Raw genomic sequence first — 27,991 nt, 5'->3', positions numbered from 1 at the left:
GAGAGAGAGAGAGAGGCAGAGACACAGGCAGAGGGAGAAGCAGGCTCCATGCACCGGGAGCCCGACGTGGGATTCGATCCCAGGTGTCCAGGATCGCGCCCTGGGTCAAAGGCAGGCGCCAAACCGCTGCGCCACCCAGGGATCCCAATTATACAGGTTTTTAACGTAACTGTTGCCCATTCAGACTTAACTTTTGATTTTAGGGGACAAGAGCAGGCTGCCCAAGATGGATCACATTGGCATGAGGATTATTTTGAGTTAAAAAGCAGTCAAGGGACACCTGCGTGGTTCAGTGGTTAAGCATCTGCCTTCGACTCAAGGAGTGATCCTGGGGACAGGGATCGAGTTCCATGTTGGGCGCCGTGCATGGAGCCTGCTTCTCCCTCTGCCTGCGTCTCTGCCTCTCTCTGTCTCAAATAAATAAATAAATAAATAAATAAATAAATAAATAAATCTCTTTTAAAAAAAGTCAAAACCCACCAGATTCAAGAAAAGCTTTTTACCTCCCCCACAACTACCTGAAAAAAAAAAAAAAAATTGAGCTAGAGGACCTGCTTCAGGAGGAGACCAATCACCACAAATGACTACATTATATTATGGCCAAGGTATGGTAGACAGGAACTAGCAAGGCCTATTTGATCAGAGTCCTGTATGTTCCATTATTTCTGAAAGGCCAGCAAACATTTGTTTACCAAACATTTATTCTTTTATATCTTCTTGTAGATTGCATTTCTTCCCTTTGAAGTCACAGATCCTTACCCAATTCACCTTGGTTCAGAATGACCTACTACCTCATTTTGCCTCTTTGGAATTTCCATGTCTGTGTGGAATCCTGGTACATACAAAATTAAATATGATTTTTTTCTGTTAATCTGTCTTATGTCAATTTGATTCTTAGTCCAGCTAGAAGAACCTTGAAGAGGACAGGAAATTATTCCTCCCCTATATGGTAAAGCACTTCCATTGGGTGACCTCAGTGAGCAATGGGCTGGATGGACTCGGAAGCCTGTTTTGTTGTTCATTAGTATGAACTCTTAGACATGATATTCCTAAGTGGATGCTTTCATTGCTTTTACTGCTTCTGAGCTCTGACTGTTGCATCTTAGTTATGACTTTGTGGAGAATGCAGATTACCCTTCCTGAACCTGATAAAACTCAATCAACAGACTTCTAATGATGCATAATTTTCTTTGATCATTAAAGCAAATATCTCACAAAAGGAGTGAAGAAAAAAAAAAGAAAAAATCTTAGCGTTCCTTGTGAGTTTCCCATGTCTGGGATTTATATTGGCCAATTTTAAATTTTAAAAGCTATGGAATTTTCAAATCTCTCTGCTTGCTCCCCCCACCCCGCCCAACTCTGTTCTGCTGGACACCCTGGTTCTCAGCCCAGCTTTCCTGTTTCCTCTCCAAAGGCCTGGCCCTCAGTAAAGTTGAGCCTTTTCTCTGTTATGTGTTGTACATTTCTATTTCTATATTGGATATATTTAAATCAGGATAAAGCCAAATCATTTGAATTTAACTGGGAAACAGTTTTAGGATTTAAAAGATCAACTTTCATTTATATGGAAAGTGCACTTTTGTGGAATACCTTGTATCTTAATGAGGTGCAAATCACTGTTTATTCGTATCCGTTTGTTAAAGCTCTGTGTTTCCTTTCAACTGCCTTTTGGGCTGTATTTTGGGACATTTTTAAGTGCAAGTAAAATTGTGTTATTATATATTTATTTATTGAGGTTAAGTTTTAAGTTAGTCCTCTCAAAGTCGTGACAGCAAAGTATATGGAACAGCTTAGATACCACTATAAAAAATGCATGCAGCTGTCTTTCTCCTTTGCATTCTTCAAACACTGTTCATTCCAATTTCTCTATTACATATTTCTGATTCACTGAATATGAAAACTCATATTGAAGCACATTTAATTAGCTGTGATTTAGTCTATTGATATAATGAGGATGGGTGAAGAAGAGGAAAAAAAGGAAAAAAAATAATTACTGAAATACAGAATTTTGGCAGAATTGATAACTACTGATGTATGTACCAAAAAGAATGTGAATGATGAAATTTTACTGGACCAAAATAATCCTCCCTTTTTGTTAAGTGAAGAATGGCATCTAGCTGTAAATTATAACACCAGTCCCAGTGGGTATTTATTGTGGATTACTCAATAATGTTGATGCTTTCACAGTCTCAGGATCTGAGGCTCTGTGCTTTGAATCTGAATGGAGACAAAAATACAAGAAAGATGTGCAGATACGGTAAATCCAGTTGCCCTTCCAGTGGGGGACACTGTAAATTGATTAAACTTTTACTCTTGTGACTTGCCAGCTGTTAGGCAGAGGCATGAGGGATAGTTTAATTTACTTGAAGAAGATAAAGTATAGGATGAATTTGATCACAAGATGCACTAAGCAGTAATCAATCTTAAGAGAAGCAAGAAATATTTTTTATTTATTTTATTTTATTTTTTAATGTGGGTAATTATTTCAGAACTCCGAGCTATTCAATTTATAATTTCCCTTTCAGTTTGTTTGTTTTTCCTGTTAAGCCTAAGTTATTAACTACTACAATATTCAAGGAAGTCTAGTTTGGACCATATAATATCATAGGAATTAAATAACACTTAATAGAGAAAGAAGTAAATTAATTATTATTTTTTTTAAGGTAATGATCAGCAAGAATGAATCAAAGGCAAGCATTTGTTTCACTGACCCATGTATTTCAGTGGATTAAATTTTAGGCCATTTTAAATTTTCCACCTTAATTAATGATAGCCTAGCTGGGGCTTAAGGGATTTTAGAATAGTAATTATGATTCAGTAGCCACTCTTCAGAATAGTAAACCTTTTCATTAAACTTTTCTTACTATTTGAAGTATGTAATATTTAAATTTATCTCCTTTAAGGAAATGCAAATAATACGTAAATTTATCCCCATAGATGAGCTGACTTAATGGAACATACTTTGAAGAAAGATATACATTTTTTTAAAGATTTTTTTTTAAGATTTTATTTATTCATGAGAGACACACACAGAGAGAGGCAGAGACACAGGCAGAGGGAGAAGCAGGCTCCATGCAGGGAGCCCGACGTGGGACTCGATCCCAAGTCTCTAGGATCACACTCTGGGCTGAAGGCAGATGCTCAACCACTGAGCCACCCGGGCATCCCATAAAGATACATTTTTTAATGTATATGGTATGCCGTATTAGTAAAACTGCCAGTACTTTAACATGAGATTTTCTAATATTTTATGTTAGAAAATGGCATGTAGCACAGGGATTTTGTGAAGTAGGCCTGGTACTTAAATTTCAATAACAAATGTTAATGAATGAATGAATCAATCTCTCTCTCCCTCTCAGTCTCTGCACACACATATATGTACGTGCACATACGTGTGTGTACATATAAAAGTGTATATATATAAACATACATGTGGACAAATATCTATATACTTTAAAAATATTAGTAAGTTCAGTTAGCAATGAAAAGACATACCAAAATTAAAGGAGGGCATGAGAAAGTGAAGGATTTTATTTCAAAGATTAATTGACAAACTATTAAAAAACAAAAAGAAAATTAATGAGAACAGAAGCATTGACAGGTACCATGGACAGTCTGTTGACATAGCTTCCGGCAGTATTTCTGTAATAATATAAAATATTATTTATATTTTCTTTGGGATATTTTTCTAAGAGGCCTTATATCATATGGCAAATGTGTGTGTTTTGAAGACACACAAAATATCTGTCTTCAAAATGTTAAATAACCTGGTTATTTTCTTAGTTCCATGACTGTGCTGAGACTAGACAGGTTACTTAACTTTTGGGCTCAGTTTCCCTATTTGTAAAAAGAAAATCACAGCATCCATCTTTCTAAATTGTGTAAATCCAACAGCAATGTGTGTCAAGATATGGGCAAATAATAAATGGTAGTTATTAGTTTTTAAGGATAAAGCCTAGTCACTAATAAATAGGTCGTATAACAATCATGTAATGTTCAAGGCTGCTGGAACTAGCTTCTTTCTTTGAACTAGCTTCTTACTTTAAGAAGCTTTCGATATTTGCGTAGTATGAACAAGGAAAGTACCACGAGGAAAACTATCTCCCATATAGCAGATCCTAACTGGGGTTTTCTGCTTTCTGACCCCTAAAATGTATACCAAGACCAGACATAAATCTTCTTATCAGATAACCTAATTTTATATATTATTACTTTCCTTTTAAGATTTTATACAGAAAGGGATTATAATAATGTTTCTTAAACTGGCCCACACAATGTTTCTAGCACAATGATTTGGCCTCCATTCCCATTTTTAAGTTTTCTTTAGAGATCATTCTACCGAAGAAGCTAGATAAAATAAGGATTCTAACAAATATTTTTCACTGATAAGACATGAAAAACGTTTCTGTGAAAAATGTCAGAATTCTGAAATGATGTGATTTCTCAATAATTCGATTTTATAATTTATGTATTGCATTGATTCCCTGTACTCCATTCCAGATGTTCGTTATGAAGCCAGTAGGACAGCAATGGAAAGCAGCTTGGGGCACCCCGGGTGGCCCAACAGTTTAGCACAGGCTCCCACCCAGGGCGTGATCCTGGAGACCCGGGATCGAGTCCCACGTCAGGCTCCCTGCATGGAGCCTGCTTCTCCCTCTGCCTGTGTCTCTGCCTCTCTCTCTCTGTTTCTCATGAATAAATACATAAAATCTTTAAAAAAAAAAAAAAAAAGAAAGAAAGAAAGCAGCTGGAGCTTAGAATGGGTTTTTCATGCTGTCCCTGAAATACCTGTGAACCTGTGTGCTAGTAATCCAAAGGAAGTCTGAGTGGCTAGCTTCCCAGCGTAGGAAGTATCTGTGTCCATTAAGATGACACAAAGGTCGGAGACAGGCCTATGCAACCGAATTCTTATGACAACTTTCTTATTTTATTTTACCTTTAACAATTTTCAGAGTGAATATTCACGATGAGTTTAATAAAGAAAAAATATGCCCCACTAGTCCAGGCTGGGAGAGAAGGGGGAGTGAGAGACAAACGAGCAGCTCCCTGTGAGTTCTCATCCCCTGTCTGGTTCCTTTGACATCAGCGTCACTTACAAAATCAGGAGTCATGAGCTTTTGGATTCGCAGAAATGAACTTGTGAGTGGGAATCTCCTTTTCTTCAAGGCGCAGAAAGAGCAGAAACCGACCCCCTTTGTTTTCCAGGATCTCCTCTCCAGAGGTTAGAACATGGGCAAGTACACCCTCAGGTGTAGGACTCCAGGGTTGAAAAACCACAGCCCCCCACTAGAGTCTGGTGTGACTCCCCTCTTTGCGGATCTGACTTCTGTAATTGAGACAAAACGGCACATGCCTGTGCTGATTTCTGCACTAATTTGGCATTGTTTCTGCCCATTGTTGGCTTTATTAAAGGCCCTTCCCCTTGGCAGCCTCCTCTTTAGTTTCCAGGAGAAGCCGGTGTGCGTTGCTGCTCGCAGGGGGGCCGAGCAGCTGCAGGCCCAGCTGCTCCACTGCTGGGTACTTTGTCTGATCGGAGTCTAGGGACACGGACAGGCTGCTCACGAAATATTTAATTTCACCTTGCTGTCAATTGTGATGAATTTGTTCCCTATTTAATGTTTGCAGATATTTCGCTGTGTAAATACTTCTTCAGACCCGTACATCAGGGGCACCCGGGTGGCTCGGTCAGTGAAACCACCTCCTCTGGATTTTGGCTCAAGTCATGATCTCAGGGTGCTCACATCCAGCCCCGCAGTGGGCTCTGCACAGGTGTGGATTCTCATCCTCCCGCTGCCTCTCCCCAACCTCTAAAAAACAAAAGAAAAGAAAGAAAAGAAAACAAAAAAAAAAAAAAAAAGAGAGAAGAAAGGAAAAGAAAAAGTACATGCTTTTCTTTTTTGTTGTTTACCATTTCATTATTTTCTGCTTCTGAATTAAATAACCCATCTTTCTAACTAATTTTATGTATTCAAAAGAAAACCAGGTTCCTATGTAAGCTGTATGTGAACTAGAGAAACTATTAAGTTTTTAGCTTCATAGAAGTTCCACAGTGTCACAAAAGTCTCACTGACCCGTATGCTACTTTTCATTGTGGTCCAGATGCTTTTCACTTGTTTTGTGATCTCTAGTTATTAAGGAATACATTGATTTTGCACATGATTTTATTAATATCTAACTGATTGGATCATGGTAAATAATAGCACCAATACAAATCTAGCTTTAATTTTATTTTTTTAAGATTTTATTTATTTATTCATGAGAGACACACAGAGAGAGGCAGAGACATAGGCAGAGGGAGAAGCAGGCTCCATGCAGGGAGCCCAATACAGGACTCGATCCCAGGATCCGGGGTCATGCCCTGAGCCAAGGGCAGATGCTCAATCCCTGAGCCACCCAGGCATCTCCAAATGTGGTTTTTAGAGTCTTTCCAATATTTTCTTTGTAGCAAAGTTCATGTAAAGTGAGTATTTGTGGGTGTGCGTGAGTTCTCTGAAAAAATGTTAAGTTCAATTTAATTACTTGATTCCTGTATATTTTACCACTTCTGGCTTTAGAATTTGTCCAATTTTACAAGAAGTTGATCCCCTACGTAATTCTATTTTTAGAATATCATCTTGCATTCTCAATATGTATTTATTTTGCCATTATGCTGTTTAGCACACTCAGGTATATGGAATATCCTTTATCTATTTTGCTGATTTTTAAAAATCACTCTGTAGGGTGTATCTTTAATCTTTATTGCTTTTAATTCAGATAATTTGTATGGATTTGCCTCTTCTAGCTTTTTTTATTTGCCAAAGTGCCTATTTTCTTATCATTTCCTTTATTATTTTGTTTCAAAAAGCTTTCTTTTAAAACACGTATTGCTAAGGTTTGGTTCCTTTTCAAACACTTCTGATTTTAACGGGATGATTCATCTGTTTTCTTTCAGTTTAAAAATTTATATGCTTTATTTATTTGTCTTTCATCATACATAATGTTTATTATTTATCTTCTTTTTTTAAGATTTTATTTATTTAATCATGAGAGACACAGAGAGAGAGAGAGAGGCAGAGACACAGGCAGAGGGAGAAGCAGGCTCTCTGAGGGGAGCCGATGTGGCACTCGATCCCGGGACCCTGGGGTCATGCCCTGAGGCAAAGGCTCAACCACTGAGCCACCCAGGCATCCCCATTATTTATCTTTTCCCCCTATTTTTCTGATTAGATGTGTGCATCCAATTTTATTACACTCATACTTTTTTTATTCTCTTAAACATTTTTGAGATCTAATAAAAAGTATACTGCAGGATTAATTATGACGACACTGTCTTACATATGCCTGTTTAAAAGCCTTATATTATTTCATTTATCTCACTTTATTTATTTGACCAGAAAAAAAAGGCAAATACTATGAGAGAAGTGGATTTAGATACAACTTCTGTCCATTGCTAGGGTGACTTCTATAAATTCCCTGACAGATGGACATTTCTCCTGCGTTAGTTCTGTCTCCTGAAGAAGTGTTCATGCTGATTTCATCGTTTGACTACTCTGATTTTTGCACTGTCTGTTCTTATAAAAATCCAGGGCTGGGGAGAGTTACTGTCTAGGACTATTCTAGAATTGTTGCTCCTTAATCCAACCTCATGGCCAAAGAACAGTCTTTCTCACGATGAGGGAGCCGTTCCATTCTGAACCCTCTGGGCTTAGTCGTGGTAGGACCATTATGGTCTGAAGCTGAATCCCTATATGAAGCAATGGGAAACCCAAAGAGGGGGGAGCATGGGATAATCTGACCTGCTCCTTGCCCAACAATATACTCTTCATTGATGTTTATTTTTTTTCCATTTTTCCTATTAGTTTAAAACCAGTGTTTCCATCTTCAGTACTACAAACTGTATGACCACGGAAAAGTCATAACACCTCACTGAGCCACAGTGTTCTGAAGTCGAAAAAACAGAAACCAAATACAAATAAGATAAATAATAAGCCTGACCTTAAAAATCTCCCGGGGTGGTGTGGCAATGAAATGATCTTAGTCAAGCATTTGGGAAAGTCTTTTTATTTTTATTATTTTTTTAATGATAACCCAAGTAAAAAAAAGATTACAATGAAGACTGATAGTGTTTTTATATCTCTTTTAAAATTAAAAAAAAAAAAAAGAAAAGTTCAAGGATGTCATTTATGATGCAGGCCTGGTAAACGTACATATAGATGTTGTGAATAATAAAGCTTTCTGGCATATTCTCAAACCATTAAGTGTCTTGAAACATATATATGGGATATGTAATCAACTGTGAGCATTAGAAAATATAATAGAATTGCAGAGGATTTGGAAGCATGTGTTTCTTTAACAATGTAAGCACTTTTTTTCTTTGTCTATGAGCAATTCAATTATTTTGTTTCTGAAATAAATTAAGTAAAGCTTATTGAGTCTGATCAGCCCTTGTTTCCAGGGAATTGCAGTTCAATTTCATTTTTAATTAGAATTGAACATTTTGGATTTCTTAGCACTGGTAAGCAGGACCCAGCAATATAACGTATGTACCTAATTTGTATTAAGTTTCTGAAATTTAGTGTTGAGAGTGAACAATATGTCTGGTTAATATTTAAACATCTCACAATGTTCCTTTGTAGAAATTTCCATTTATAAAAGCTGCTGTTCTATAACAAATTACTTTCACTTTCAAATAAACCTGTTATCGCAACATGAGCAAAACTTATTCAATTAAAAGAGAAAACAAAGTAGAGTAATTATTTACTCCCATTTGAGGTGCACAATAGCTTTTAGACATTCTAGAAATGCCTAGGAAAAGCAGATATTGGCTAAAAATCATTTTCCCTTAATATTGCTGCTTTAATGAAGTATATAGATATATTCATATGGGACAGACATTCCTATATAGGAAACCATTCTCTCATGGAAAAAGGGACTCGTTCTGATGAACCTGCATGGAAAGAAGCCATGAACCATAAAATCACTTATGCTAATGTTTTCTCCTTTTTCAGTTTTTCACACCTATGTGTGTGTGTGTGTGTGTGTGTGTGTGTGTTGTGCATTCAGAGGTAACCTAACGCTGCTCATCCCACTGTGGCTAGCTGAGAACTATCCCCCCAAGTTATTTTTTTCCCTTCATTTCTGTGCACTCAGGCATTAAAGTGGATATGTTCTCTGCCCAGAGGCTTGTCTTAATATAGTCCTAGGGCTGGGGGAGGTTGGCAGTGGGTGCCTCAGTCACCTGGGACATAGTACATTGAAATAATACTTTGAATTAGATTCCTAGGCATCTGTAATGAAAAATTTAGCTGGTAGACTTAACAGTTAATGTAGTTTTCAAAAGGTAAGTCAGAATCAGAATGGACCTTTGCTCTCTTATCTACTTAAAAAAAATAAACTCGGAGTGAAAACGTACGTACAGGTAGTTTTTTTTTCATCCAAAGGGCATAGTGATTCTCAAGAAAATCAAAAGCCTTTCTGGGCCAGGGAAGTGGAAACTCTGTGACCTCGATGGGTTTGTGCTGTAAAAAGCCTGTGTCAGTTTTTGCCAGGTGGAATTGTAAAGGCAACAAATCATGATCTATTAACTACGTGGACAGGAGACATGCACTCTGCTGTTTGACAAATACAAGTCTTTCTAATTAGTGCCATTAGAAAAGACAATATGGAAATTATTTCTATTCTTATTGAATTCTCTGCAAGACCTGTGCATCAGATTTTACTCTCTTGGGGAAAAAGAAAAAGCTGCACATAATCCATGTCCACGTATGTGTAATCCTTTACCGTGCCTGGGAGTAAGAGCATCCTTCAGCTGTTTGTTTCTGGTTACTTGTCCTGTGCCTGACTGAGACCTCAGGTTTTATATAGTTAAATAAATTATTTTCAGGAGGGGTTGAGAAATTATGTCTCAGTGAAGCAGATTGTCTGTTTTTTTTTTTTTTTCTTAAACGGGAAAAGTTGTACAGAAGGTAACAAAAAGAGTGTTTCCTTGATTGTTAGAGAGATTGTAATAATCATCATAATTTTGAAAGATATAAACTAACATTTTAATAAAATTATAAAAATTTTAAAACACTAGGGACGCCTGGGTGGCTCAGCAGCTGAGTGTCTGTCTTTGGCCCAGGGTGTGACCCCAGGGTCCTGGGATCGAATCCCATCTCAGGCTCTCTGCATGGAGCCTGCTTCTCCCTTTGCCTCTTTCCCTGTGTCTCTCTCTCTCTCTCTGTGTCTCATGAATAAATAAATAAAATCTTAAAAGAAAAAAATCGCTAATGCAATATGGGGGGGGGTGTATGACTGGGAGGATCTTAGAATTTTTTCCTTTCACATTTCCTCTAACATACAACAAAAAAGCAAACAGCCTGGTCATAAGCAAAAGATAATGGAAGAGTAGATTTAAGTCATATGAATATTTACTTTTGGAAATAAAGCTATGAAATGTCATCATTTTTATGTCAAGAAACATTTCTTCAGGATAACTAGTTTTGGGGGTTGTTTTTTTTTTTTTTTCCTTAAAATCATCCTCCATCCCAGCAAAATGCAAAGAGGCTGCATCCTTGCAGTTATCAGCTGCTGCCCCTCCTTGGCCCCTTGGTCATCACCCAAACCAGACAGTCTCATGCACCGTGTAGGCCCTTCCCCTCCGCACAGCCCTTCAGACTCACGGCCTCCTTTGAGTCCGCCGGTCACTTTGTGGGACTGGCAGGGCGATGCCATCCCTGTTTATGGCTGCGAACATTGAAGTGTGGAGCGTCTCAGTGGTGCACCCAGCATCCTGGTCCTCACGGCTGGTCCTCACGGCTGGTCCAGGTCAAGGCCTCTTCCTCTCAGTGCAGGGCTTTTTCACCTGTCTTATGGCCTGCAAGCCATGCTGCAACCCAACAACTCATAAATTCAGATGCTTTTCCTAGAACATTATATAGGACTTGCAAGTAGACCAAGATCTGATGTTTTCCTATGGTGAAATGTTAAAAGTAATTTGAGTACAAGTAAAAAACAAAACAAAACAAAGTAAAAACATAAGTAAGGTAAAAATTAGATAAAATTAAGTAAAAATTATTTTTGAAATTAAAAAGATGTTTAAAAGTAAATGCTATATATATAGTATTTTCAATATTTCTAAGTTTTTTAATTTTAATATTTTACCTGATATATATGTGTATATATACTACTATGATACCTTAACTTAATTTTGTCAATGTTCATGTTATGATCCGCAAAACTATATTAGGAAAGCATTGAACATCAACTATATATCTATTTTCCCTTTATGTATAAAATTAGGAGCTCAATTTAGTATTTCTTTTATAGAACTATTTGTATAGGCAGTAGAAAAAAATTTTGAATAATGATTCTTTAACAGTGAAACATCAGAATATTACTTATGTCAATAGTAATATATTGTAATCTAAGTAACATCTCATGTCAATAAATACACATAGTAATATACATAAGTAACATATTACTTATGTTAATAAACCTAAGCAATGACAAATTTCTGTGATATCTTCAGAAATTATATAATTATTATTATCCATGGTTTTCTCCTTATTATGACTTTAGTTTAATGTTCTTAGTTAAGGGTAGTAGAACATATATTAAAAATTATTATTTTGTGGGGGACATCTGGGTGGCTCAGCGGTTGAGCCATCTGCCTTTGGCTCAGGGTGTGATCCTGGGGTCCTGGGATCGAGTCCTGCATCAGGCTCCCTGCATGGAGCCTGCTTCTCCCTCTCCCTGTGTCTCTGCCTCTCTCTGTGTGTCTCTCATGGATAAATAAATAAAATCTTTAAAAAATATATTATTTCTTGTTCCTTTTGAACATGATTTGCCTAATAAAAGCAACACCATGCCTACAGATGGAGTCTAGCAGTTGGTAATATGAGCAATTTATTTATTCATACCAATTATATATTCTCTCCCAATATTGACTGTAAGTAATGTAATCATGTTAAAAAAAAAAAAAAAAACTGATGCGTTTTCAATTCATGAATTTCCTTGACAGAAGAAAAGACCCCAGGCCACTGTGTTTCCTATCCCAGCCTGAGATCCCTCTCCTTGAAAATAATACGATTTAGGTTAATACTTGCTCATCCCCACTCTATGACTGTTTATCAGTCTGGAGCCTAGAATAACGTGCCCGTGTACCATAGGTGGACCCAGCACTTAAAGGAAAGATAAAAAATATAGAAATAAAATACAGCATTCTCTTCGATATTTTGAAGCTACAGTTGGAAAAAATGATAACATAATTAATTTTTTAAGATTAGCCTTCTACGTGGCAAACATTACAACGGTTGTCCAATAACTCGTTTGAATTAAAAATGTTAAAGAAATTTGCAAAGTTACTTTTTTTCATGATTTAGAAGTAATATAGTGTAATGGGAAAACCAACAAGTAAATAAATCTCTCTACTCTGAATATGCTATTAGCTATGTGGCATGATCGAGTCTTCCTTATTTCACGATTACTTCATTTGAAATGAGAATAACTGCACAGGCCACAATGAGACATTAGTTTAAAGTGAAATAAAAATGTTGTACGTGAGGATACCTTACAAAATAGATACTCTCTCCCTCCTCCCCTTCCTCCTTTCCTTCCTTCCTTCCTTCCTTCCTTCCTTCTTCCTTCCCTTCCTTACTTCCCTCCTTGTTGAATTGCAATGATAAAAGTTGAGGATTCTTTTTAGAACTTCAACAACAGGCTTAACTTTCTGCATAACTTCAGTTTTTTTTTTCTTCACAAAAGCAGAAGGTCATTGCTTCTTATTAATCTCACTAGAATTATTTAAATAACTTTGGATACATTAAGTAAAGCAATTTGAAATCCAAGTAGAGGTGTTGAGTGAAATCAAAAAAGAATGCTGTGATTATGCCTTGGATATACTCCATCTGATTACAGTGAATATTCCTCACCATGATAGTCTTTTTTTTTCTTTAACAAAGGAAAGTGAGTTTATTTCTGAAATATAACAAAGCAAACAGGAATCTTAAAATCTCTTTAATGGCATACTAACAATACAATACGTAATTAAAGGGCAAAACAACAAACCTATTAACAGGGAAAACAATCTCAAAAAGGAAGAATAAATTTAAATTTAAGCCCTGAAGTCAAAATATCTGCTTAAGGAATGATCACGAATTACACATCCAATATTTTTATTTTTCATAAATGCCAGAGCCATGTAAATTAAATGAATCAGAATTTGCTATGAAATGCTAGGTTTCTGGTTTTGTTTTTTTCTAGGTTTATTTTTATTTTTCTGTTCACTCTGGCCACAAATCCTTAACACATTCTGTTATAATGCATATTAATCCCCTTGACAGTATTTTCTAAAAACCCAAGTCTTTTTAGCAATCTAAATAAACAGGCATATAATTCACACAGTATTGATTCCACTGTCCTCTCGGAAAGCAAATCACAGCAAGAGAATCTGATGTGTTTTATAAATTCACCCTTTAGCCAGTCTATTTGTCTTTGTAAAGGATGGGTGTATAATTGAAAGGAAAGGTGTGCTTTAGCAGAAAGATTGCCAGACTTGAATTTGGAAAATTCTAGTTTGATCCCTGGAATTACCACTTAGTAGTTCTGACTGTGGGTCAAGCTTTTAACCTTTCTGAATCACAATGTCAACAACCACATAGTGGGAATTGAAATGACGAATCAGATATTCTGAATGAAATTCAACAAATAACTTTGGGTACCGTATCTGGCTCATAGGATATGTGCAATTAGTACTTGATGATTTGACTTAAAAACAGCCTCAGAAGACTTAGATTCGGATCACAATTATTTTCACAACGTTTGGCACCTCACGTGTGCATGTGAGTTTGCTAGAGCTGCCGTAACAAAATACCACCGGACGGTTTCAAGAGGGATTTGTTTTCTTACAGTTTTAAGGACTGAAAATTTAAGATCACGGTGTTGATGAGTTTGGTTTATCCTAAGACCTTTGTTCTTGGCTTCTCAATTGCCTCCTTTTTGCTGTGTCCTCATATATACCTTTTCTGTATGTCCATACATTTCTGATGCATCTCTCTCTTCTTCTTATGGACATTAGTCATCCTGGATTAGAATCCATCAGTATAACCTCATTTAACCTTAATCACTTCTTTAAAGGGTCTATTTCCAAATACAGTCACATTCTGAAGTACGGAATGTCAGGACTTAAACGTATGAATTTTAGGGGAACGTAACTCAGCCCATAACAGTGGGCCTTAATTTTATTTGTAAAACTAAGGACTTCTTGTTATATTTGCTCTTGTTTTCCACCTGAAGACTCAGAAAGCTTTTCTAGTCATGGAGGCCAGAGGATTGGTTCTAGGGCTCGACCAGTGCTGTGAAGCAGCTAAATACCAGAGGAAACCACAAGCTTCCAACGTTGATTCTTGCATTGCAACCCATGAAAATAAAAAGAGCAAAGCTGACATTCAAGGGGTTCAAAAGGATGAACTGATGACTTAGGAGCCTCTGTAGATGGATTAAAGTCTAGCCATGGAAGTCACAATGAAGACACTGGAGAGGTGGATTGTTCAATTCATAACAACGCCCTCCTTCTGAAATAGGAAGAAAAAAATACATTTTTATTGAAAAATAAGAATAGAAGTCAATAATGGAAGAGATTAAATGGCAAGAATCAGAGCAGGGTCCTTTCTCTTTACGATTCCTGGCTTTGATCTCCTTTGAATGATTTTTTTTCCCCTGAATATATAAATACCAGGCAGCCACTCACATGCTGCCAATCTCTAGGCAATGAGAATATAAACCTATATTGGACCATTTTTAGGTACCAGGCTGAAAGAGTAGTTTTCAGGGAGCTTTGAGTTTTGTAAGGCCTGTTCAGTAGGAATGCTGGATCCAGCCCGTGGATTTGTAGTACCATATATTTCAGAGGTAATTGTTTGGCAACTGTTAGGACCTAGCTTTATACACCATGCGCAAGGAGAAATGTATTAATATGGTTCACAGCAAGAAATATGGGATCAGTCACCCTGAAGTTCACCAAAGACATTTTATCTGCAAGACCCTGTCAACAAGACAAACTCCCATGTTCAAATCCCAGCGTGTTCGTCTCCACCACTCCTTATCTCTAACTTTTAGATAACAAAACATAAAATGAAATGGGACAAAAATCAAACCAAATTCTCTTTAATTGTGTGTTTTTATAGAAGTTTAAGAAGAAAGCGACACATTTCGTTGAGTGTGGGGGAAGGTTTAATTTCAGAAATGAGCTGACCTAATACATATATGCACTTTTTGACAGATTATATATATATATATATATATATATATATATACACAAAATGATACAAAAATAGTGCATGTTTTCCAGCCAGTGGGTGTGAAGTGTAGAGCAAAATAAATCCACGCACTCTATTTGTCCCCATATGCATTGTGTATTCATTCACCCATGGATACACTAATTTATTCATCAGCTCAACAATAGAGGAATCGTTTGCTGCCAGGTACTGGACTAGGCACTGGGCATATACAATAAAGCCGTAGCATTCCTGTCTTCAAACAGGTCCAGTGCTAGTAAAAATGACCCTCAAATCCTTATGAATCCATTGAGATAAAAAAAAATACGAGACTTTATTTTGTGGACTATAACGGCTTCAAATGATGACTCTTGTCCTAGCTGGAAGGGAGCTGACTGACACTGCACACACAAATGGAAGAGCGTCCCAGGACGACTGTTGACCATTCTCAGTGACTAGTCCAGCGCGTGTCGCGGGCACCTCCGGCACGTTGAGGACTCTGTACCCATGAATACTTCAGTGAAGAGCACGTTGGCTCCGCACTTCGAGATCTCTGAGCTGGATAAAAGGGTGGGAGCTCTGTGGATAGGAGGCTGGTTTAACGATTTCTGTTTTCATGGAGACGTGTTCCGAGGGCACTTTGTGTAAATTAGGAAACGGTGCCCTTGCAGGGTGTACGGCCCAGTGGGTCAGGACAGCATACCAGCCAGGGGCCAGCCAGGGGCCGTGGCCCGCTTGTAACACTTGAGCTCAGGGCCATTTGCTTGACTCAGTTTTTATGTCTCCGTCCCAATTTCTAACTGGCTCTGTTTTGTCAACTATCATCTTAGTTTGCGAGGTGGGAGGCATGATGACAAAGAACCCCACACTTATCACATAGTACTTGAGAGGAAAAGCATAATCAAAGTTCAGTATTAGGAAATCTTAGCCTTATATTTGCTCTCTCTTTTTGTGAATTAGACCCCTAGTGTCATCATCACCCTAGATTGAAGCAATCTGACGTGGGGCTAACAACAACTTTTACCTGTGCTCCCAGGGATGGTCAAAAGCAGACAGCTCAGCGGTTTAGGGCCTGCCTTCGGCCCAGGGCGTGATCCCAGGGTCCTGGGATCGAGTCCCACATCGGGCTCCCTGCATGGAGCCTGCTTCTCCTTCTGCTTGTATGTCTGCCTCTTTCTCTGTGTCTCATGAATAAATAAAATCCTTAAAAAAAAAAAAAAAAAGCAGACAGCCCAACGACAGCTGGCTTCATTCTTTTTATATTGACTCGCCTTTGAATGCATTTTTTAAAAGTATCATCTCACCAGAATAGTAGATCTTTTGAATATTTTATTTTATTTATTTTTATTTATTTATTCACGAGAGAGAGGCAGAGACACAGGCAGAGGGAGAAGCTGGCTCCATGCCGGGAGCCCGATATGGGACTCCATCCCGGGTCTCCAGGATCAAGCTCTCGGCCAAAGGCAGCGCTAAACCGCTGAGCCACCCAGCAATCCCCTCTTTCGAATATTTTAGGCAATCACTACCTCACCATGTTCAAGATACAATGCTAACAATGCAGAGGAACTTTTTTTTTTTCTTTTTAATCTGACTTAACATAGGCAGGCAGTCTGCTCAGTTGCCAACTTCTGTGGAAATCCAGCCATAGATAATTTCTGAAATTAAGTCACCAAATTAAACTACTTGTTTAAGAACTTTTTGGTAGCCAGCAAGGGATAGCATCGTGAACCAGACTTGACAACATCAGAGAAGTGTACACCTGAGGTCCGACCATTACAGGCAGAGGATGGGGAAAAATGGGTAAAATCACATATAGGGCTGCTATCTCTTCAGGGTTGTAGGGAAGTAATCAACTCCGGCAAAAGACCCTATACTGTTAAGCTACATTGCTTCGGGGGCCCCTGGGGGCTCAGTGGTCCAGCGTCTGCCTTCGGCTCAGGTAGTGATCCTGGGGTCCTGGGATCGAATCTTCCAGGGAGCCTGCTTCTCCCTCTGCCTGTGTCTTTGTCTCTCTCATGAATAAATAAATAAAATCTTTAAAAGCAAACAAACAACTGCATCGCTTCATTATAAGCTGTCACGTATAGAAATATATATATTGATTATAAAAGAAAATCACAGTGTATTACCAAACATAATCAGAGGAAACAAAATATGCAATTGCATTTTATTTTTGATTATGGCAAATTCTGAGTCGCTAGGTTTCATAAACTTTAATCAGTCAGATAGTTAATGTACTGACGTTTTTTAAAAGAGATTTTTGAAAATGATTTGACTTTCCCACTAAAGCAGGGTCAACGACAACAAAAATTGTGAATTGCCACTTTCTTTTCTCGTGTCCACAGCAGACAACTCTCATAGAGCCATTTCCCACTTTTCACTGACCCTGGACTTGGCCTCAAAATGCTTCCTCAGCAGCCACTCATTGCCAGTTAATTGGGGTTAACACTTAATATGAAAATTATTCATCATTCCACTGGTTAACTGAACTTTCTGAGAGCAGGGACTTTGTCCTACTTACCTCCGTATGGCGATGCCAGCATATTACCTGCACAAAAGTGGCACTCCATATATAATAGTGAATAAGTACTCCAGGAATCGTAAAAAAAATTTCACTAGCAGGTAATTTTCAAATAAAATATGCAAGTGGCCAGTTACAAGCCAAAATAAATTTAACTTCACTTTAATCAAGAAAAAAATAGACAAGCAATTTTTGGCTAGGTTGGCTAATATTTCTGAAAAAGTAATGTTTAATTCTGATCATAGAGGAAACGTATACTCAGCTATATAACTTGGTAAGAATGTAACTTATGACAGTTTTTCTGCTGGGAAAATACTTTACCAAAAATCATAAAAATAACAGTACTTTCACTTAGAGTTTCTACCTGTGGAAATATATTTCATGAAAAAAAAATACTTGTGTAATGATTTAGCTGTAAGGAAGTTTGTTGAAGTAGGTTATAAAAAATCAAATTTGTAAGAGCAACAGTCAAGGATTGTTCAAATACCATTTTATGGCCTTTGTATACATTTTTTTGTTTCAAATTTTTATTTAAATTCTAGTTAACATCTAGCGTAATATCGGTTTCAATATTTTATGAATCACTAAAAGAATTAAGTTCTATTTTAGTGATTTAGTGATGAGTGCCCATCACACCGCTTGCCCTCCTTAATACCCCCTCACCCATGTGGCCCGCCGCCCACCCACCTCCTTCCCTCAACCCTCAGTGTGTTCTCTATAATTGAGTCTCTTATGGTTCGCTTCCCTCTCTGTTTTTTTTTCTTCTCATACGTTCATCTGTTTTGTTTCTAAATTCTGAATATGAGTGAAATCATGTGGTGTTTCTCTGACTGACTTATTTCGCTCAGGGTGATACTCTCTAGCTCCATCCCGTCATTGCCAATGGCATGATTTCAGCCTTTCTATATTTTATTATTATGTAGAGCATCCCCATATGGATATAGTACACAGCTCTTAATACTGTATAAAAGCGTACTTATCAAAATGGACACATATTTAGTATGTGTTTTTAAGTGGGAAAAAATAGAGCTTGCAAAATTGTGGCCTTATTTTGTGAGTATATGTGAATATGTGCCTAAAGCTCTAATAAAAGGATTTAGAGACTCCAACATATTACCATTTGCTATCTCTTCACAGGAAGATAGGACTGTTGCTGCTATTATTATTATTATTATTATTATTATTATTATTTTCCCTGTATCTTTTTTTCTCTAATGATCACAAGTCACTTTAGTAATATTTTTTAGAAAGTAGTTTTTAATATTTAAAAATTGCTATCTGGAGTTGTTTATATATTTTTTCTCTCGATATATTCTTCTGTAGTAAGCAGAACATTCAAAATCATTCCATTGATTATTCTTTTTAAAAATAGAGATTTCAGCATCTAAACATTAGAAACCTTCCCTGAGGACTTCAGTGTGAGCTTTTGGAGAATCAGTCTTAAATCTGGCCCTCTTTATTGACAGAGTCTTTGCACTCTTTTCCTTTTCTCATTCCTCCCCTCTCCCTAAATTCATCTCCCTCTTCATTAAAACACTGATGGGAAAATCATAACATATGAATCAATTGTTCTTTGCTTAGATTCTCAGGAATTTTTTCTGATTAATAATGGAATATCTTATTTAATATGATGCATTAATAATTAGTACAGATTTGTTCATAAATCAAAAATTAATGTACAGAATATTTTTAAAGGATTTGAAAAAATGCCATTAATGTGATGTACTTACATCAAGTATTTTTATCTTTTCTGCATATAGCTTATTTTATGTAAAAACCATATTATATTTACAATTATGTTTTATTTTTCCTGTAGAAGTGCATCCTGGGGCACCTGGGTGGATCAGTGGGTTGAGCATCTAGCTGTTGATTTCAGCTCAGGTCATGATCTCGGGGTCCTGGGATCAAGGCCCACACTAGGCTCTGCACACAGTGGGGAGTCTGCTGGCGATTCCCTCCCTTTCCCTCCACCCCTCCCCACCGTATGCACGCTTTCTCTCAAATAAATAAACAAATCTTTAAAATCTTTAAAACAACAACAAAAAAGAAGTACATCCTAAGTATTTTCTCAGAGTTCAGTTCTCTTTTTTTGAAGAGCAGTAGCAGTGCCAAACCAGCATCTTTTCTCATTTGTTCCTTCATTTACCAATACTGTTGAATGCCAACTGTGCACCTGCTAAGTGCCAGCGTACACTGCTAGAGATGATAAGGATGATTCTGTCCCCATGGAGGGGCCCAGCCAGGCCCACAGCTGCCCCCTTGCTTAGTCTACTGTAAAACTCAATAAAGAAGACAAGCAGTTACAGGGGACTGGAGGTGTTAACTAGACTCCCACAAGGAACAGCAACTGCTGACCTTACTATGTCTCCATTATTAACTCCCCCGGTGTCCCCTAAGTGCTCTTCCTCTCTCAAGGAGGGAACAAATGGATTACCAAATTATGATGACTGCTTTTCACATCAGGTAAGTCACACTAAGATATATAAGCTCTTTACCCCAGAAGTTAATTTACCAAGTTAAAATAAAAAGGACCTGAGATGCCATGTTCATCTGCTCCATCATACTTACGCCTCATGTACGTACTGAAGAACACAGAGGAATCTGCATTAGATACGTCTCAAGTGAAATAATCAGGAACTGTTTTCAAGGTCTTGAATGACAAAGACAGAGCAGGGAATGACCCTTCGGAAGGATGCCTCGTGTTTCTTTCTGTCTTTCCGTTGCTGGATCTGGGAGGTATGGCTGGAGTATCCAGGGCACGGACTGGAGTGGGCCACAGGGGCCTAGAAGGGGTCAGGACGGTGGCTCTTTGCCAAATGTGAGGAAATCTTTCAACATATCAGCAACTGGTATGACAGGCTCAGCCCTAGGAAACAATCATAAAATGCTGCAGGCGACTTTCTGCTCGAAGGGAAGGACATGACAGTGGTCAGAAGAGTTCTTCTACAGCAGAATTTCATCTTCGGTCGATCCTTTGTTAATCTTGTGAAAGTGAGACTCCAGACCTACCTAGATAATTAAAAATGAGAGGGGCAGAAATTGCACATGTGGACAACTGAACTCAAATATAGATGTTACAGGAATGCTGCTAAAATAATGTTGAGACAGAGGGAAAAAGAAAGAGGCCCCTCGAGGAACTCAGTGACTGGGCTTGATAATTGGGAAATATGAAGCATCTGCTTATTTTAAAAGAAAAAAAATAGAGAATCATTTATTTATTTTTGGTGGGGAGTCATCTCATTTTAGTCACAGTCATCAAATGGCAGGTACTTTCAATGCACATGATAATTCTTTTAATAGTTTTTTTTTTCTCCTCTTTTTAGCTTTCCTTATTGGAAAAGGCTGGATTTGGTGGTGTTCTTCTATATGTTGATCCTTGTGATTTACCAAAGACTGCAAATCTTAGCTATGATGCCTTCATGGTGTCACTGAACCCAGGAGGAGACCCTTCTACGCCTGGTTATCCCAGTGTGGGTAAGTGTGTTGTTCATCTTTATTATTATTTTAAGCATTACAGGTTGTAATTTATAAGTACATTCGAAATTAAGGGGTAGCAAGGTCGAAGAACTCTTACCATTCTGTATGTAAACAATGATTTTTTTTTATCTGATCAAGTTAGAGACTACTCCAACAAGGCATAAAACGTTTTAAAAAGTCTGTAATAGATTTTTGTCTGGACCAGTTGCAGTATTATGAGCAAAAAGAGGACATATTTTATGTTATTATTGGTTGACTGAAAGATAAATTACTACTGGGTGGCAGAGGCACTCCATACGGGTGGAAACCATTTACAAATACCTAGAAGGATGAAGTACCTGCTGCTTTAGGGTGTCTGTAATTTGAGTACAGAGTTGAGGGGTAAATATGGTCCCGTTAGGTGACCTAAGTAGTGGAAAATGATGCTGGGGCAGAATGGAGTTAATATGATCAACTCATCCGGCTCCCTCAGGGAAGGGATCTTATTGGTTTGGCCAGTCACTGGCAGCTTGAAGATGACCATCTTCGCATCAGACGTCCTTCCTTCTCTCAATAGGTTGTGTTCACGTTATTGAGGGGTCATGTGGCAGAGAGAAGACAACTGATTTTGGCAGGTGCTCCCTGCATCATTGAGTTTCTGTCCGATGTGTCATTGACAAGTGGTCCATTAATACAGTCTTGGCTGGGGAAGAAGCTCCGTGACCCTTCTTCCAGGGTGATAGTAACCCATTAACCATGACACTACAGTCAGTAATTAAACTAACAAAAAATTCATGTAATTATTCATGTGCCCTGCCAAAAATTTTCCCTGTTTTCTACAAAATAGCACAAAAGACTTTCTAATTATCTGTTCAAGTCCACTTGTCCTCTGTGTACATTGACTTTACTGATTAATCAATAACTCTCCAAGAAAGAAGTAAATTGAATCAAATATGAGTTATAATTTATAAATTTTGTTAGGTCTACTGATTACTGCTTTGTCCTCTAAAGCACACTTTTAGTAATGCATTTAAGGTTTTTCCTTGAGACCTTATTGATATGTATTTCTTATAGTCTATTGTCTCATTATTAGAATTTCAGAATTAAAATTAGGAGATGTCCATCTACATCGCCAAAAATGTCAGTCCACGTGTCTCATTTGCAAATGTTCTAACTTCCCTGGGTTATAACGCCTCAGTTTCAGGAGTCTACATATGACAGCTAACTTTTTCGTGACAAATCAATGGGCTGCAATGCTATCAAAAAGCTACTTTATGAATATTCTGTTTAAATTGGTATATTGACCAGTTGGCAACATTTACTCAACATTTTTTTTTTTGGCTCAGATAATTTCCTAGCTGTGGAATTCAGTAATATCTAGCAAAATGTTGGCCAGAGCTGAGAGCAATCTCAGAATGCTTTTTTTTCCTTTCCTTTCCTTTCCTTTCCTTTCCTTTCCTTTCCTTTCCTTTCCTTTCCTTTCCTTTCCTTTCCTTTCCTTTCCTTTCTTTTCCTTTCCTTTCCCTTTTCTTTCCCTTTTCTTTCCTTTCCCCTTTCCTTTCTCCTTTCCTTTCCTCTTCTCTTTTCTTCCCTTCCCATCCCTTTTCTTTGAAATAATTTCAACTCACAAAAAATTTCAAATAGGATATTTAAAGAATCTGTATGACTTTATCCCAGACTTCTCTCATATTAACATCTTATATAATATAGCACTTCATTATCAAAGCCATAAAATTAACATTGATACAGTGCCGTTAACCAATTGTAGACTTTATTCAGATTTCTCCAATTCTCCCCCCACCCCTCTCTCTCTTCTGATCCAGCATCCAATCTGGAATTCCATGCTGCATTTAGTTGTCTTGTTTCCTTAATCCTCTTCAGCCTGAAATAGTCCCTCAGTCTCTCTTTTATTATCTTGACCCTTTGGAGAATACTCGCAGTTTAGTTTGTAGAATATCTCAGTTGAGCTTGTCCAATATTTTCTAATGTTTAGACTGTGGCTATCAATTTTTGGCAGGGATACTGCAGAAGAGACGGTGCGCCCTTCTCAGTGCCTTCTATGAGGAGGTACGTCATGGGCACGGGTCATTTCTCATGATGCTAGCTTGTATCTCTCAGGTGTGGTGCTGTCTGCTAGTTTTCTCTACCGTGCAGGTGTTCTTTTTTTCCCCTTTGTGATTAACAGACATCTTCTAGGAAGATACTATGAAGCTACCTAAATATCCTCTTTCTTATCTTACTTTTCCTCATAAATAATAGCATTCATCAATAGTTCTTTTTCGTTTCAATTATTTCTGTGATATTTGCCAGGTCCTGATTTTTCTCTTTCCATTATTCCTTTAGAATCCTGCTTAAAGAAACATTTTTATAATATGAGTAGTCACGCTCCCTGCCTACCTTCTTTAGCAACAGTGAAATGACTAACCATTTTGAACAAAATTGCAGGCCAGAATTCTTAGACTCAATTACAAAATATCAGTGCAATAAATAACATTATTTACTGTATTACTAATGTAGTCATAGAGGACTCACATGGAAAATTCCTTTACAAATATCATGCCAGTGTGTGGGGGTCGGTGGGGGAAGGATGTCTCCAAAATACACAGAAAAGGAAAAGATTCAATTCATTGTATTTCTCTTTTTGTCCTGGTTGCTAAGAATCTCTGGTTAAGTGTAGTGACTTATACCACTGGTTTCTGATTCATTTATCCCTCCCTCTTGCAATTATCTTAAGATCTCTGTGTCTTATGGTTTTATTCACATAAAAAATAATGCAATCCTCAATTTTGTGGACAGATAAGAAGGAGGAGAAGGCAGGTTGTGAATTGTAAATAAAAACTACAAGTAATAAATTGTTCAAAGTGAATAGTAGTATCTGGCTTAATACCCTACAATACTGTTAGGTAAATGATTATTAGAGGAATTAATATAAAATTACCACTTTTTTCCATTTTTAGGAACTCTTGTTTTATTAATTAATCTAAGGATGATTAAGTTCTAAAGAAGGGTATAGAATAATACAAGTCCAAGTAGGCAGTTTTGTTTTTTTAAATATGTACATAATAAACAGAAGAGCGTAACAAACTTTCCATATGCCTCACCTTGCTTCATTGACTATCTACATTCTACTATTTATGTGTTGTCTGTACATCTCCTCATACCCCACAGCACCACTTGTTATTTTTATGGAAAAAAAAAACATATAAATTGAAATGCACACATCTTAACCAACAAAAGGATATACCTGTGTAATCTCTGTGCCTATGTAGCGATACTACATTTTTATCACCTTGGAAAGTTCAGAGTCAGTGCTCATCGCCAGCGCTTGCTAACTACCAGTCTCACTTTTACCATAGTACAGAATTTTGGCACTTCATGCAAACGGAAACCTGATATATGCATAATAATATGTGCAGGTTCTTTTGCTTAGTATAATGTCTTTGGTGTTCCTTCACACTTGCACGTAACAGTTTGTTAGCAAGTATACCACAATTTCTGCATTGATTCACGTAGGTGTCTCTCAAGTAAGCATGCCAAGGCACTCTTCCACAACACATGATCCAAATGGATTGTTCGAGTAAGACAAGGGAAGGAACTTCCTATAAGATAGTTCTGCTCAGTACATCTCGTTGCCTACCTAAAAAGGTCTTGATTATTATAGAATCAGAGTAAAGAGTAAAAAAGGTATTTTTTTTTTAAATCCTTTCCTCCTATAACACAGAAAATAATGTCTTCTTATCTTTTTAACAAAAACAAGGCTTTAGTTCATTTGGCATATTAATCATTCTGAACCTTATTTTTTTTACCTTAAAAATAATTATACTAATATAACATACACATTGAGATAGATAGATGATAGATGATAGATGATAGACAGACAGACAGTCAGACATAGGTCCAGATCTTACAAGACTATAAGGAAATGCAGTATCTCAAACTTTGTCCCAGACCCTAGTAGGAATTCTGAGGATGGGGCCCAACCATCTGTATTCCAACAAACTCTCCAGGTGATTCTGATGCAAATGAATTTTGAGACCTACTGAGCTAGAGAACTTTATGCTTTATTTCCAAACATTAGTTGGGCCACTAGGACGACTGATCTAAGCTTTATGACCTCATGTTGCTGTTCTTTCAACATTATATATTGCAGCCTTTCATTTTCCCTGCCTCCATGTCAATCAGGACTGAGGAATATTTGTGTTCTGCAGCCTGGACCCTATTTTTATACTCCATTAGCTCTCAGAAAATATTGGTTGAGTGAGAAACCTGTTTCTTTAACATGACTACTGGTGTTTGATGATTCTGACCTTGGGCTATACCCTGATTTTAATTAACCTAATTAAAACTAAAAAAAAAAAAATATTGTGTATAAGCATATACCTCTGATGGGTTTGTTTACAAAATACATGGTTTTTCTCCTTAAATTCTTTCGCACCTATTCAACCATTCAGAACAGCCGAAATTCTGCTTACAATATTAGGATGTTAAAAATCTAATCTATTCTCTTAATTCTTTTGATAATTTATCAAATATGTCAAAGATTAAATGTCCAAGATATCAGACTTGATCGTAATTACTTCCACCAACTTGCTGAAATACAAGTATTTCAGCTACGTTAAACCGTGGGCTAAGCAAACCTCATTCCCTAGCACCATCTAATTTTAGAATTCCAAGAGACTTTACGGTTCCTGTAAGGTTCATATAGTTTTGAGGCACAAAACCTTGATCAGGTTAGGTGGAGGCTCATGTAAATGAGGCATACAAAGTGACATTCACAGTAACTGGTCATAATTATAACAGCAGTGATCAGTTATAATCAAAGATATGCTTAGCTTCAAATCATTAATTGGTTTTGCTCAAAGCAAAGAGGGATTCAGAAAGCTGTGGGTGAGAATAAGTATAGGGAGGTGAGAAATGGACACCTTTGAGAAGCCGATTAGTTAGTCTATGTTGGAACATGGAAAAGAAAACCCTTCCCCAATTTCTAAGCTTCAGGTTGTCTCACCACCACACTAGAAATAGTATTAGCAATTAGAAGTCCTTTTCTTTCCATATTATTATTATTTTTTTTAATCATTTATCTTCCAAAACCTCTGCTGGCTAAAGAGTTTATTTTTGTTTTACTACCATATCCAGGTAACTGCCTATCTCATCTATGAACAAGTCGTTAATTGAAATCCAAATTTCTTTTATGTTGACTTAGACTTAATCCTCCTTGTACCCAATTTTCCGACATCCATCCTCATTTAAAGTTTTGCGTATATGTCCCTCTCTCTGTTGCAATCCCGTTTCCTCCCCGTGCCGCCCTTACCCCCAACACCCCGCCCTCTTTTTCTTTGTTTTATATTCTGGAGAGGAAAGTGGTTTCAGTGGTTTTACTCTAGTGAAGTGTATCAAACGACACACTTTATTTAATATTCCCAGTGTTACAATTCAGTGGATGCGCGTGTTTACCCGCTGTCTGTTCAACATCACTCCTGCCAAACAAAACCACTCAAAGAATAAAGAATATCACTGTAATTTGTGACAAGTCTTCTCCACGTGTTCTTGGTCCAGTTACCTGGACAAATGTTGAAAGACTGACTTGACTTGGCACTAAATCAACTGAGACCGTGTTGAACTATTCCCTGACTAGAATAGCGGGAAATATAAATATGTGCCTAGTTGTCAAGACAGTGTTAGATATTCACAGCTTGAAATGCCGTGTCACTTTGTTGGGGAAAAAAAAAATAAGGTGCCTGTATTTTTTTATTTTACTCCAACTGGTGGTTCTTGTATGTGTACTGAAGGCTTGAGATTTACATGAAATATTGTCCAAATTGGTTCTAAGAACCATTCGAAGAGTGGCACATAGTGAAGCGGATTTTCAGTACATTTAATTTGCATTATGTTGAGAAGAGAGGTTGTTTACATTCAAACTGCTCCTTTCAAAAACCTAATTTTTTTTGGAAAAATAATCGTAGTTACCTAAGTTTTCTTGGTCCCAAAAATTTTATATGGGAAACTTATAATTGATGGCTGAAATGTCTAAGGTTACAGCCCTTTTAGAGAATATTTTTGAATTATTATTGTTTGTAGACAGTATATGTGCCACATAGTTCATTAGAATGTTCTTATTACTGTACTCGGAAGTCTCTATTTTAAACTAAACACCTGCTCTATCAATGGAGACAATCAGTTTAAGAATTGAAGTTTCCACAAAAGTCTGTGGGGATTCTAAGAAGATGATAAAATCTACTGTTTGGGAAAAATGACTTATCAGTAAATTGCCATCTCAATGAAGATAAGAAGCTAATTGAAACAATAGAAAAATTAATTTTACTTTTTTAAAAAAGATTTTATTTCTATGAGAGAGACAGAGATAACGAGTAAGATAACAATTAGGGAGGAGAGGGAGAAGCAGGCTCCCCACTGAGCAGGGAGCCCGATGTGGGGCTCAATCCCAGGACCCATGGCCTGAACCTAACTGACTGAGCTACCCCGGTGCCGTAATTTTCCATTTTTATAGGATTTTGTATGCTTTATCTCAAATCTTTCAACAGGATAGTTTTTGCTGTCCCTTTCTCGATAAGTAAAGTGATCCTTAGAAAAACTGAGCTTTAACCAAAGATGTCAGGCTAGTATAACCAGCACTTAAATCCCAAGTAACCTAACTTCTAACCAAATGAGGGTTCGTTCCACTAATACTATCTTGCATCAGCCATAAAATTTACATAAATGAAATTTATGAGAAAAAGAGTTGTATTTAGTGTGACATCAGACAAATGATTAAGTTTGATGT

At 37.2% G+C, this 27,991-nt stretch overlaps 1 protein-coding gene across 4 annotated transcripts in view; it reads left to right on the top strand.

Annotated features, from left to right (window-relative positions):
- NAALADL2 (N-acetylated alpha-linked acidic dipeptidase like 2) overlaps positions 1 to 27,991 on the top strand; it is an 878,960-nt gene that overhangs the window by 418,594 nt on the left and 432,375 nt on the right. For all 4 annotated transcript variants that reach the window (XM_026007770.2, XM_072752176.1, XM_072752175.1 and 1 more), the window contains one exon: positions 21,078 to 21,228. In XM_026007770.2, the coding sequence (XP_025863555.2) occupies positions 21,078 to 21,228 (151 nt within the window). The remainder of the gene's footprint in view (positions 1 to 21,077; positions 21,229 to 27,991) is intronic.

This window comes from Vulpes vulpes, chromosome 3, assembly GCF_048418805.1.
Source record: "Vulpes vulpes isolate BD-2025 chromosome 3, VulVul3, whole genome shotgun sequence".
Taxonomy (NCBI): domain Eukaryota; kingdom Metazoa; phylum Chordata; class Mammalia; order Carnivora; family Canidae; genus Vulpes; species Vulpes vulpes.
Note: the sequence above shows the minus strand (reverse complement) of the source record. Positions and strands in the feature narration are given on the sequence as shown.